Raw genomic sequence first — 13,673 nt, forward strand, 5'->3', positions numbered from 1 at the left:
GCCTTATTTGCATGCTTATTTTGGCTTAACTCTTAACTGTGAAAAGCTTCATTTTCATGTGTTTGAAATGATTGTTTAGGTCTTGTTGGTGTTGGGGGCGATCTACCCCCTTGAATGCTTTGTTTTGCCTTGTTTTGGGTCATCTCTTTAGGCTCTTGTTTTTATCTTTGCATGACCTTTCTACCACTGAATTTCAAAGGAATTTCAGTGGTGGAAAGTGCATTTTGAGGTCTTTAATAGGAGAGGGTCATCCCCTCTCCTTGTGTCTTGTATGCTTGTATAGATGGCTCATCAAAGTAGCATGTTTATTTAACATGTTTTGGTCCATTTCAGCAAGTTTTTGGTGTTATTTTAGCATGCCTCAACTCTATTTTAGGTTGGTTTGATAACATCTTGCATGCTTCTCATACTTGTAGTGCAATCTTGCATGCTAGCATAACATGCATAATGTGTTTGGACCATCATTCTTGCGTGTTTTGGCTCAACTCCAAGAAGCTTTTAGCCTTATTTTACCATGCTTAAGCTCTGATTTGTGTTACTTTGCTCATGCATGCCATGCTTTGTATAGCCATAGTGCATTCTAGCTTGTTAACTTTGAGTTTCCAAGCCACTAGCATGCATTACTTGGACTATTTTCATGATTTGGCATCATTTGAAATGTGATTTCAGTACATTTAGTGTGGTCATACACTTGCATTTGTCACTCTTTCAATGCTTTGAAGAGTTGGTGTTTCATGCCTTAAGAATGGGTCATTGTACATGCCACCATGCTTAGGCCTTTGGGCTATCATTTCAGTGTATTTTTGGTCTTGTTTTGCCATAATATAGCTCTGATTTTTGTTGGTGAAGCCCTCTCATGATTGGTTTTGTTGGGTGTAGGGCAATCCCTTTTGTTAGCCTTGCATACTTCACGCCTTATGCCCTTCATGTTGGCTTGTTTTGGCTTTGCTCCATAGATGTTTTAGCATTATTTTGGTATGCTATAGGACTGTTTTGGGTAGCCTTGGCCATATGCTTCATGTATTGCATATTTATAGTGCAAGTGCCTATGCTAGCTTCAAGCTTGGAGCCCTCTTGCATGCCATACTCGTATTGTTTGGTTGATTTGGCATCATTCCATGCATGATTTCAGAGTTTATAGTGTTATTACACTTCCACATTTGTCACTCTTTGAGCACATTCGAGAGTTGTGCTCTTATGCTTAATTGATAGGCCAATGCATGTGCATGCATTTTCTTATTTTTTTCATGCCATTGTTTCATCCTTTTGGCCATTATTTTGGACCCTCTTAGGTCTGTCCATATGCGGTTTAAGTCCACTAAGTGTTGCATTACATGGTCCTTGCCATTGCATTATTGTTCGCATATTGTTGCATGATATTATTATTTGCATGTTGTTGCATGTTTATGATGTTTAGCATGTTGATTAGATAGCATGTTGTTGCATGCTTGATATATAACATGTTGTTGCATGCTTGTTCCATTGTATTGTTATTGCATGCTTGAGTTGCATTGCATAGTGCTTGCATGCTCATGTTTCATTACATTGTTTGCATGCCATTAGCTTTGTTAAGTTGTGCATGCATTGCATTGTGTTTGGTTTGGGTGTTAAGCCAAACACGAGAAACGAGGGACATTTCATACAAGAAGTGATGAAACGTGCCTTAATTCTCGGTCGCCGGCCCTCTTGATCATGCATGATAGAGGTTAAGGCATTTATATGTTTTTGTGCATTCATTTGGCATTAATTTGTGCAACTCGACCTCTTTGGCTATCATGCATCGAAATGCGTGATTGATGGCTTGAGAGTCGAGCACTGCACACCTTTAAGCCTTAGACATGATAAGGGGTGTAGTTGCACACATATTTTCTTGCAAATATATTGCCATGCCTCTGTTTGTGCTCTGTTGCAGTAGAAAGGAGAGTTTGCAGGAAGACATGGCCGATCGGCTATCTAGTGTGCCGATCGGCTATCAATAATTGGCCGATAGCCTCAAAATTGGTCGATGACCATTATCCTTTGGCCGATGGCCATACCTCTTGGCCAATGACCTCTCAGCATGTCCATGAGGTGGATCAGAAGTGTTTTGGAGATTGGCACAATTTTCAGAAGTCTAAAACAGTGCAAGCAGAGGCAACATGAGGCATGGTAACAAATTTCCGAGCGAGGCGATTGAGCATGCATCTTCGAACTCTTAGAACTGAGCCGAGGCTTTGTAATTTGTAATTAGCTTTACTTGATTAGTTATCTTTTGAATTTGTAATTAAACTAGTTAATTTGTTAATTAGTTAACGTGTTGTAATAATTAGCTTAGTGTTAGCCAGTTATTCAATTTGATTATATAATAATTAGTCTAATTAGATAATTAGATTAGTTGCTTAGCTTAACGTAGCTAGCTTAGTGCACTCATTCGGACCCTCCGTCGAGAGGGCGAATTTTCTAATTAGTGTGCGTAAGTGTATGAATGTCTTCCAACCCCACGTCTTTCTCCCTTTTACTTATCAGCTTTTGATGGTTAGTTCTAGGACGTATTTCAATTAGCATCCTTATGCTTTGCATGCGTGCATCATTCATCTGTCTTGCATGCACCGGGCTCGGCGCATCATACAAAATGTATTGTATTTCAATACCAATTTGAATACATGTTATCTAGTTACATTTACATGACATCTTACACTATGCCAAAACAGAGCATTAACGGCGGTAACGAAAACCGTCGTTAAAGGTACTATTAACGGCGGTAACGAAAACCGTCGTTAAAGGTATCATTAACGGCGGTTTTGTTACCGCCATTAAAAAAACGGCCGTTAATGCCCACTTTTAACGGCGGTAACAAAACTGCCGCTAATGCCCAATCATTACCGCCGTTAATGACGGCGGTCTTTGCCGGCGAAACTCCAGCGTGCTCTGGCGAAACTCCGGTGAAACCATCTACAATAAAGTAAAAGTAATGTTTAAATATTTATTTAGGAAATATATTTCATGAAGAGTGGCTATGGTAGAGTGGTTAGTGTGGGTGGATGAGAGGTTGAGGGTTCAAGACTTGGGGAGTGCAAGAAGAAAGAATTATTCTTTGAAAAATTTGAACCTATTTACGGCGGTAAAAAACCGCCGTTTTTGGTCCTATGTTACCGCCGTTTTTGGTCGACTTTTAATGACGGTAATTTACCTTTTTACCACGGTTGTACTTTTTCTGACACGCGCATAAACGGCGGTAACAAAACCGCCGTTAATATCGCCGTTAAAGGCTTTAACGGCAGTTTTACAGCCTTTAACGGCGGTAAAAAATCGCCGCTAAAGCCCAATTTTGGCGTAGTGTTAGAATAACCGAGCCTATCTTAGTTGCATTTTGCACGTGTTGCATTAGGCATTCTTAACATAGCTAGGATCATGCATGATTTCTAACTAGCTTCTTTTTTGGCTCGGAGTACATTGTAAGTGTTTATGCTTTAGCATCTTGCATGAGTGTGACTGTTGCCATGATAGCATGCTTGCCATGAGGCTAACTACTTAAGTGTTTAATTGCATGAATGCCTGTGGATGAAGGTTGGATTGCTTGAATTGGAACAATTCATCGAAATACGAGTTTTAAGCCCACTTGAGGTGGCAAAATCATGTTTTCTAAAGCTCACTCGAGGGTGGCAAATCCACGTCTTAGTCTACTTACGAGTAGCACCTTCAAACCATTTTCAAACAAACAAACATGAGATGTTTTGTTGCAACCTAGGTGATTTAGTCTATACTTGTATACTGTGCGCATCATGTAGTAATAATAGATTAATAAACCGGTTAAAAACACATATGTTTTCAAAAATAAAATATCATGTTAATAAAGACCGATCCTTTGATCAGGCGAGCAGGGGTGCTCATTGCATGACCTTTCCCTCTCGTACCCAAGTTCCCAAGCCGAGGCAACTTTGGTGATGACGAACACGTGGCCCTAGGCATGAGTCAGGGTTTCCTAAATTTCCTCAAAATAAAATATTTAGGTGGTGACTCTGTATCTGGCAAAGCAGTCCATGTTTGACACTTCTTTATTAAAATCAGTTTTCTAAAACGATTTGCCGGATTTGGACTCTTTGGTGATTTATCAATCTTGCATTGCACTTTGCAAGATTAGATTTAGAACCGTGACATTGAGCCCGAACTGTAGTAGCTAATGAACAAAACGATTTTGCGCCTTTGCGCGCAGAGCCGTGACGTTCGGGCGGTCTACAACCCCTTTGATCCAGCATCACTGACTCCTATAGAGCAAGTTGCCGTCACTGCTCTCCAAAGTGCCTTTTGGGAGGCATAGAAGTTTGGTTCCTGGTATGACCTTAGAACTGGGGAACTACTCCAGGAGAGACCTAAAAGGGACAAAACCACCTACCTTTTTTGGCTGAAGCATTTATTCAAGGACCTATAACCAGTTGTAAGTGACAACACCGAGGAGAGTCGTGACTCCGTAGTTGGGCCGAGCTACCGCGACAACTTGTACTTGGCTGCCTTCATCAACTATTTCATCTCCTTCTTCGTTCTACCAAGTAACCCTGCCGAAAGAATTAATCCCCTGGTGTTTCCTTTGGCTGTCAAGCTTTATAGCGGCAGTCAGATTCCTCGGGCCCCTCTCTTCTTGGGGAACCTATATTTCCATCTTGATCTCATCCATTTGGACATGGAGTGGTCTATGGGCCGCTACGATGTGTGGAGCTTCGCACACACTCAATTTCTGACTACTTTTTTCTATGAGAGATTTCCTGTCATGGGCCCTATCCCTAAGGAAGATGAGCCCTTCTTCACCGATGAAGTCTTTGATGCAAAGGGCTTCCTTGTTTTAGATGCAGAGGGTCAGCCTGTCACAAGGCAAGTGCGTCAATCTTTCCCTCGCATCTCTCGGTGGTCTGGTCTCGGTACTAACAGACCCTTTGCAGACTATGTTGACCGTATGAAGGAGTGCGTGTTCTGCCCTTTCACTCAGTCTCTTCTGGGCATTTCTGTTGTCCCCTTTTATTTTTCAGAGGCCCGTTACGTTGATTTTTCTCTCGACAGTGTTCAAGCCAATTCTCTCCTTATTGCTATTAAGATTCGCGCCGAATTTTTGCCCGTGTGGAATGAAGAGGGCATGTCCAGCGTCGTCTGTCCACCGGACAGGGTCCTTAGGCAGTTCAGAAAGGATCAGGGTATCCCGCATGCCTCTCTGCCTCAGACTGATTTCCACCAAAGCTTTCAGCGGTTTGCCCGCGACTACACTGCTCTACTTGTGAAGAGTGCTGAGGCCAACCTAAACTGCTTTGAGAGGAATGGTTTGAACCTATCATGGATGAGGGACAGGCTTCAGGCAATTGATGGTTTCCTTGAGCATGCTGACAATGTGGCGATAATTGCATCCTTAGAGGAGATTATCAAGGAGTGTGAGGGTGCTTTGGAACAGCACCGGCAGAACTTGACTCGGTTCAGAGAGAAGGACTTTGCATTGGTTGCCCAATTGCCTCGAGATGTAACTCTGATGGACTCCCTTTTGAAGGGTTGATTTGAGTTGATGTAACTCTGTGACTTTATTGTGATTTCTTCCATTTTCTCTTCTTTATTTTGTTGTTTCATCGCACTTGGTACACCTTTTCTTTTTTTTTTCTCTGTCATAATTTCTTTTCAAACATTGTAATTATGTTCTGGAAGTTTGACGTTAATGGAAAGCATGGACGTTTGGTAGTACTTTTGGGTTTCATTTCATCGTTTTCTTTACATTGCTTTTATATAACCTCTAAAGATAAGCAAAACTCTTGCAGTGAGCAAAACTTCACCATGACTAAGCTTTTACAAGTGTAAAATTTCACTAAGTATGGAAAACTTTCCTTAAACAAAGTGTATATGAGAGCAAAAGATTTACTAAGTGTATGACACTTTCTTTACACTCTGTTTTGGAAGCATTAACAAAGAAACTTACAACTCTTTTTCCTGAACAAAAGAAACTAAAGAAAATATTCTTTGACATACTTGGCATTAACATGACCAGTTCTGAATCCATTATCTACTCTTGTCAACTTGTAGTACCTGCTACTGCTTGTCTCAGCAACTTTGTAGGGGCCTTCCCATCTGGGTGAGAACTTGGGGATTGGTTGTCCCCGCATGATTGCGTCCACTGTTTTCCATACTAAGTTCCTTTCCTTGAACTTTCTGTGTTGAACAGATTAATTGTAGGCACATGCTATGGATTGATGATACTTTTCCGTTGCCCGCGAGGCCCGATCTCTTATTTCTTCAGCTGCCTCTATGTCATTCTTCCTGCTGTCTAGAACTAAGTGTGCTGACATAGGCATCCTTGCTGAGGGTACTGCCAACTTAACTGGTTACACAGTTTCGGACCCATATACTAGGGAAAATGGGGTTACCTGAGTTGGCTTTCTCTTTGACGTTCTATATCCCCAGAAAGCTATGGGGAGTTGTTCAGACCATGTACCTCCTGCTTCATCCATCATTTTACTCAGTATTCGGATGAGGGTTTTGTTGGTTGCCTCAGCTTGTCCGTTCCCTTGGAGGTAGTATGGACTAGACTTGTGGTGCTTAATTTGGTAGGCATCCGGTAGTCTTCCAACGTGCCAATTTACAAAAGGAGTTCCATTGTCAGACAACATTACTTTGGGTATGCCAAACCTACAGATTATGTTCTCTCTGATAAAGTTGGCTACTCCTGCCCCATCTGTCTTTCTCATCGGTATAGCCTCTACCCATTTGGTACTAACTTCAGTTGTTGCAAGTATCCATCTGTAGCCTTTGGATTGTTGCGCTATAGAACCTACCAGGTCAAATGCCCAAGTATGGAACGGGTAAGGAGTCTTGATGTTGTGCAGTTCAACTGCTGGTGCATGTATCAAGTTCCTAAACTTCTGGCAAGATTGACATCTCCTCACAAAGTTTTTAGCATCTTCTTCCATTGTCGGCCAGTAGTAGCCGAGGTGAATGAGATTTCCATATAATCGTTGCCCTCCTTAATGTTCTGTCTTGTGGGCTTCCCTCAACACCTCATTTGCCTCATCTTTTGATAAGCACGCTAAAGGTTCCCCTTCGAAGCTTTTTCGGTACAGCTTGCCTTGGTCAAGGAAGAAACGGAGGGCTCTCCTTTTAACTCTGATTGTATCAGCTTTGTTCTCAGGCAGTGTGCCCTTTCCAAGGTAGTCGATATACGGTTGCCTCCATTCTTCACTGCTTAAGAAATGGGCTTCCTCTTTCTTAGGATAGGACTGACATTTTGCACATTGCCTCTGTAACTTAGTACTTTCCTTCTCCATCTCTGGCCAGTAATACCCTTACTTCTATATCCGTCGGTATAGACTGATACCTCTATCTCTATAGGACTTAGCATGGATCTGCTTAAGTCTGTAAGTTGTTTATTGTCTACCAATGCATCTTGCCAATAAGTTGTTGGGACTGCGAAAATACAACTCTCCTCTAAGGAGCAGGAATGATGCAAATTGTTCCCTGACCAGTTTTCAACAGTTGGATAATATATGTTTTCCACCCCTTAGGATCTTACTCTGTATGTTCTGTGGCTAGCACTGCTAGTGTTGTTCTTTGCTCGATAACGATGGCTATACTATCATCTGGTATCTTTACCATTGCCTCTAGTGTAGCCAAGGAATCGGGAAAACGATTGTGTGTTTGAGAAGTATGCTGGATTTGGACATCATCAAACTGAGTGAGCAACTTTTGAACTATGGTACGATACGGGGCCAACAGAGGCTCCTTCAAGGCGAAATCACCCATCATTTTCTTGACAACGAACTTGAAGTCGCCCCAAATTTTCAACTTGTGGAGGCCCTTCTTTTGGGCAGTTATTAGACCCAATATCAGTATCTCATATTCAGCCTCATTGTTTGAACACTCAAAGTCAAGCTTATATGATAGATGAAACTTCTTTCTTTCTTGACTGGTTAGTGTTACGCCAACTCCACCTTTCCCAGCTACGGAAGTTCTATCAAATTTTAAGTCCCAATAAGTCTCAATTGCAGCTGCTGAGATATGGACTTCACCTGGTAGGGGTACCTCTGCAGGTTCATGTTCACCATATAGGAATTGGGCCAGTAAGTCTGCAAGTGCTTGGCCCTTAATAGCCTTGGGAGTAACACAAGTGATATCATATTCTACTAGATCTAAAAGCCATCTTGCCATTCTTCTAGTCAGAACGGGCTTGCTCAGCAAGCAGCGGATTGGATCACTCCGGGTCACAACCTGGACCGGGTGTGCCAAAACGTAGTGGCATAACTTCTGCGTTGTAAAGATTATAGCTAAACAATGCCTCTCAATTGGGGTATATCACGACTCGGCACCATTAACTTTGTGACTGATATGATAGACTGACTTTTCGATGCCATCTAGGTCTTGGACAAGTAAAGCTCCAATAGACCGAGGAGTATAAGTTAGGTACAGTAGCAGAGGCTTTTCGGGCTGTGGGGCAATCATTGTAAGCGGGGAGATAAGTGTTTTTTCTTCATCATATCAAAGCCTGTTGGTGTTCTTGCAACCATTTAAACTTGTGATTCCCTTTCAGCAGTGTCCCAAAGGAAAATGTTATCTCAGCAAGGGCTGGAATGAATCTCCTGAGGTACGACACTTTGCTTAGGAATTTCTTCAAGGCTTTTTGAGAGTGTGGCGGTGGCATCTCCATGATTAACTTGACCTTATCCCCATCTACTTTGATCCCTCACTAGTGCACAATAAAGCTAAGGAACTTGCCGGTGGTAACTTCAAAGGCACACTTGAGATGGTTCATCTTGAGGCAAAATTTGCGGCAATGCTGAAAAATATTTTCCAAGTCGCAGAGGTGTCGGTTTGCCTCAGTAGACTTGACCACCAGATCATCCACATATATTTTAACTTTATGATGCAACATGTCATGGAATACTGCAGTCATAGCTCGCTGGTAGGTTGCCCCTGCGTTTTTCAAACCGAAGGGCATCACTATATAGAAAAAAATTTCCAAGGGCGTTCTGAAAGCCGTCTTTTCTGCGTCTTCTTGTGCCATTTTGATCTGATTATAACCACTGAACCCATCCATGAAGGATAACATCTGATGGCCTGCAGTAGAATCGGCAAGTGTATCAACATGGGGCAACAGAAACTTATCTTTCGAGTATGCCTTATTTAGGTCGCGAAAGTCTACGCAGACCCTGATCTGACTGTTTTTCTTCTGCACAGGCATAATGTTTGCTAGCCAAGTTAGGTACTGTATACGCTCAATAAACTTGGCCCTCTGTAACTTTTCTACCTCTGTCTTAATCTTTGCTTCAAGATCAGGGTGGTACTTCCGGGCATGTTGCTTGATTGTTTAGAGTTAGGAAAAGTGTCCAAATGATGAGCGACAAGAGATGGGTCAAGACCAGACATATGTCCAAGCAAAGACATCACTGTATTGCTTTAGTAGTGTTATCAATTCTGCCTTAGCTGCTGGAGCCATTGTATCACTGATAAATACTGGCTTGTTCTGCCCAGGCAAGTCACTAAGGTTGACCTCAGTAAGTACCTCCTGCTAGGGTTTGGGCCTATCTTGCATACATTCAGGGGCAGTCTCAGGCATCTCCACCAACCCTTTTTGGGACTCCTCATCGTCACATTTATTAATCTCGGGGCCATCCTCCCAAGGTATGAAGTCTGGCCTCCAAGGCCGTCATAGGTAATAAACTGTCTTGCTGCCCTCGCACACCTTAACAATCTTGGGTGGAGGACTTGTGGATTCGCTGCTCCTTTTCTGTCCACTACTTTCTGGAGCAGCCTCTGCATCTCGAATGTCTTCCTATTTTGGCAATTTTACCCCTACAATCTCACCAGTCCTTAGAGTTTCATCCGTTGACAACTCAATAAAGAAAACTGCATCCGAATAGTATGCCTCTTCCACTCCAAATGGCTTTTCAGATGCATTTATGGTCACTGTATGCTTTTCCAACTTTACTTTCATGCATTGGTGATAATTGGACGGGATAGCCCCATATTGGTGCATCAAAGCCCTACCAAGTATCATATGGTAATTTGTGTCCGCTTCCATCACATGGAACTTAGTGGTGGAGAGGATCTCGCCAACTGCTAAGTCCATAAGCACATGGCCTTTGGTAACTTTTTTCTCACCTTCAAAACCTGTTACAGTCATTGGTTAGCGAATTAACCTAAACTCTAGGATACCAGCCTTTGCAAATGTATCAGTAGTGATGATGTTTATTGACACCCCACCATCAAGGAAAGCACGCTTGAACTGTACATCATTGATGTAAACTGTGAAAAAAAGATAACGGTTATAAGGAAATGGGTATGCTCTGTCTGTTTTTGAAAAAGTAATGGCCCCATAATCTTCTTGGATGCGTCAAGGCATATACTCCTTAGCCTCAGCAACTTCAGCATGGTGCACTTCAGAGATATTGATGAGGGCCTTTGTTGCTTCCATCTGGCAGCTTGGCTCAACCCCAACTGGTCAAAGAAAGTGCAAAACTTAACAGAATTTTGCAAGGCCTGAGCATGAGTATCCTTTGCGAATTTTGCCTCTGCAGGTACTGTTTCAGGGAGGTGGCCAGTTGTGATTTCTTTTAACTCATCATAGTAGGATGCCATGTGCACTTGATCGCATACAGGCCCAAGATAACCAATCATGTGTACATTCTTCCCATTCTCCTTGTGATTATGATAGGGGTTCTTTCTTACATCACGATTACCGGCATCTTTGAACTTCAGCTCGTTTGCGTCAACTTTCTTCTTGAAGATACTTTTTAATGTCCAACAATCCCTAGTAGGGTGTTTGGTGGTTCTGTGATAGGCACAGTAATCTGGGCTTTCTTTGTCTTTCTTGGTTGGAGTGACATCAATCGGAGGCAAAGTAAGTTCACCATTAGCGACCCATTCTTTAACCAAGGCCTTAACATTCTCAAGGCTGCAAGGATATGGATTTCTATCCTCATAACTCTTCCTCTTCTGAGCGGCTCCCTCCTGTAAAGGTTACCGTAGCAACTCTGCTACTGCGGGAATAGCGGTGGCTGTCACGAGATCTGTGTAAAGGACCAGTGGTATTGAGGTTTTTAGCTGCCTCAATCAAGGCTGAAAAGGTAGGCAAATTATGGTTCACCAAGAAAATTTTGTAGTCGCGTATGACACCCTTCACACATATGCTGACTAAGTAAGCCTTATCCACTGGCTCATAACAGTCGATAGCCTTATCTTGGAACCATTTAACATAGTCCAGTATATCTTCGCCTTCTTTTTGGACATCTCTCCCAAGTGTGAGGGTTGTAACTTTCTCTTGGACTTGGAAGAACTTCGTATGGAACTTGTTCACCATCACTTCCCAACTCTTGATCGGGTTGGGAGCCAAGTTCACATACCAACTGTAAGCCTTTTCAGTAAGTGATTTGGAGAACTCCCGAAGGCGTAGAGAGTGGTCACTGCCATGGATGCTAAGAGTTTCAATGAACCTCACCACATGTTCTCTAGCCTTGCCTTGTTTTCCATCAAACTTAATAAACTTGGGCATTGTATACCCAGTTCAGTATGGCATAGTCAATATCTCCTGAGAGTATGGGGGTTTCACATCTGGGTCTGGGAGAGACGGCAGCTGCTTCTTGCTTGCTCTTGCTCGAGCATAGCTTGTACATCGACAAGAGTAACAAGGTGAGTAGGCTAGAATGGTCTAGTCTGCTCCTGGGTAGCTGAACCAGTGGCTGTACCGTTCGTCTGAGGTACCGCCAGAGGCACCTGGATCAGAGCCCAAACCTCAGGGAACAAGTTAGGCACTGGGTTTGGGACTACTACAGGTAGAGGTGCTTGCACTGGAGCTGGTCTAGAAGTCATGGCCATAATAGCCTCAGTGAGAGTTTGCAAAGCTGCTAGGATCTCCTTCTGCGTATCCTGGAGTGACTGAACTGCCTCAATGACAACATTGTGGTCATCGTCTTCCACATGTGTTGCTTCGCTATTAGAAGAGCCTTGCTGCCATGAGAGTTGCTGAACTTTATCTTCTGCCTTTTTTTTTTCCAGCGAAGTGTGTAAGCCACTTGTAGCTCGGCTTTTTGCGCTCCCTTTCGGAAGAATGAATAGCCCTTACAGTTCGAACATCACTTGTGTTGGTTTTGAATCTAATTGCACAAGTGCAATGTGAAACAGTGGAAACACAAAAAGAGTCCAAATCTGACAATTTCTTTTGGAAAATCAATGTTTGAATCAAATGCCAAAAATAGACTGCTTTGCCAGATTTCAGAGTCGCCACCTAAATATTTATTTTGGAAAATTTAGGAAACCCGTGACTCATGCCAAAGGCCATTAGTCCGTCATCACCAAAGTGTCTTGGTTCGGGAACTTAAGTATGAGAAGGGAAAGTCAATAATTGAACACCCCATTCCCCCGATCAAAGATCGGCCTCTACTAATCATGATGTGATTTTTATGTACAATATATGTTCTTGTTCTGTATGTAACATACAAGTATAGACTAATTTCACGAAAAGTTGGAACGTTTGATTTCATGTTTGTTTTGAAAAAAAAAAAAGAAGTGTTTTGAATATGTATCACTTAAAATGGTGATCTCATATATACATGAATCAAAGTATCCTAATTCAAGTGATTAGCTTTCATCCACAGGCATTCAAACAAGTATATCAAATAAGCAATTAGTCTCACGGTAGTATGTTTGATATGATAACATTCACACTTATACAATATGTTAAAGCAAAAATGCTTACCTAAATGTCCGAAGGCGAGTCCAAAAAAGAAAGCAAATAGTTAGAAAAAAAAATGCATGATCCTAATTTAATGACTAATGCAACACTGTAGCAAGCCCGCGAGGGGACCTTCGCTGCTACAGTTCGGACTCGCGATTTTCGTTGTCGCGGTTCTTAATCTGAACCAAAGAGTCCAAATCTGGCAAATCGTTTTGAGAAACAGATTTTTGAAAAAGTAGTGCCAAACATGGACTGCTTTGCCAGATACAGAGTCGCCATCTAAATATTTTTTAAAATGGGGAAATTTAGGAAACCCTGACTCGGTGCCGAAGGCCACATGTCCGTCATCACCGGAGTTGTCTCTGCTCGGGAGCTTGGGTACGATCGGGGAAGGTCAGCTATGAGCACCCCCTTTCGCCCGGTCCGAAGACCGGCCTCTACTAACCATGATATCCGATTTTGAAAACATTATGTGTTCTTATTCCATTTATTAGCCTAGAATTACTATGTTATGCGCGCAGCAAACAAGTATAGACTAGATTGCCTAATTTGGAAAGAAACATTGCATATCCGTTTGTTTTGAAAATGCTTTGGAATTTGCTACTCGCAAGTAGGCTAAAATACGGATTTCAATGAGTTTTTCCAACTCAAACAATCCAACCTCCACCCACAGGCATTCAAACAGTTTAACACATAAGCATTTAGCCGCATGGCAAGCATACTGTCATGTTAACATTCACACACATGCGAGATGCTAAAGCATAAATACTTACATCGTACTCCGTGCCAAAACAGTAAACTAGTTAGCAAACATGCGTGTCCTAGTTCATGTTAAATTGCCTAATGCAACACATACAGGATGCAATTAGATAGGCTCGGCTAATCTAAGCATGGCATATGAAATGCAATCAACTATCACATATTCAATTTTGAATTGAGGTACAAATGCAGTTAGCGTGATGTACCGAGCCTAATGCATGCAATACAAATGCATGGATGCACA

General features: G+C 42.2%; 2 protein-coding genes across 2 annotated transcripts; both read right to left on the reverse strand.

The window, feature by feature from the left end:
- Positions 1–7,509: 7,509 nt before the first annotated feature.
- On the reverse strand, positions 7,510–8,148 carry LOC145792086 (uncharacterized). The gene has a single exon (XM_082872573.1). It carries the CDS (start codon positions 8,146–8,148, stop codon positions 7,510–7,512), a length of 639 nt encoding a protein of 212 aa, XP_082728699.1.
- Positions 8,149–9,769: 1,621 nt separating this feature from the next.
- On the reverse strand, positions 9,770–11,488 carry LOC114323631 (uncharacterized). Its single transcript, XM_082872574.1, has 4 exons — positions 11,084–11,488; positions 10,344–10,947; positions 10,153–10,242; positions 9,770–10,107 (listed from the first exon to the last, which is right to left on the reverse strand). The coding sequence occupies exons 1-4, from the start codon at positions 11,486–11,488 to the stop codon at positions 9,770–9,772; spliced, it is 1,437 nt and encodes a 478-aa protein (XP_082728700.1).
- Positions 11,489–13,673: the final 2,185 nt, after the last annotated feature.

The sequence above is a fragment of the Camellia sinensis genome, chromosome 5 (assembly GCF_055761805.1).
Source record: "Camellia sinensis isolate YWXY chromosome 5, ASM5576180v1, whole genome shotgun sequence".
Taxonomy (NCBI): domain Eukaryota; kingdom Viridiplantae; phylum Streptophyta; class Magnoliopsida; order Ericales; family Theaceae; genus Camellia; species Camellia sinensis.

Coding starts and splice junctions, on each gene's coding strand:
- LOC145792086 (XM_082872573.1), bottom strand. CDS start 8,148: ATGGCAAGATGGCTTTTAGATCTAGTAGAATATGATATCACTTGTGTT.
- LOC114323631 (XM_082872574.1), bottom strand. CDS start 11,488: ATGCCCAAGTTTATTAAGTTTGATGGAAAACAAGGCAAGGCTAGAGAA. Junction 10,948..11,083: donor GCGACTACAAAATTTTCTTG/GTGAACCATAAT, acceptor TAACCTTTACAG/GAGGGAGCCGCTCAGAAGAG. Junction 10,108..10,152: donor TGATACATTTGCAAAGGCTG/GTATCCTAGAGT, acceptor TGACTGTAACAG/GTTTTGAAGGTGAGAAAAAA.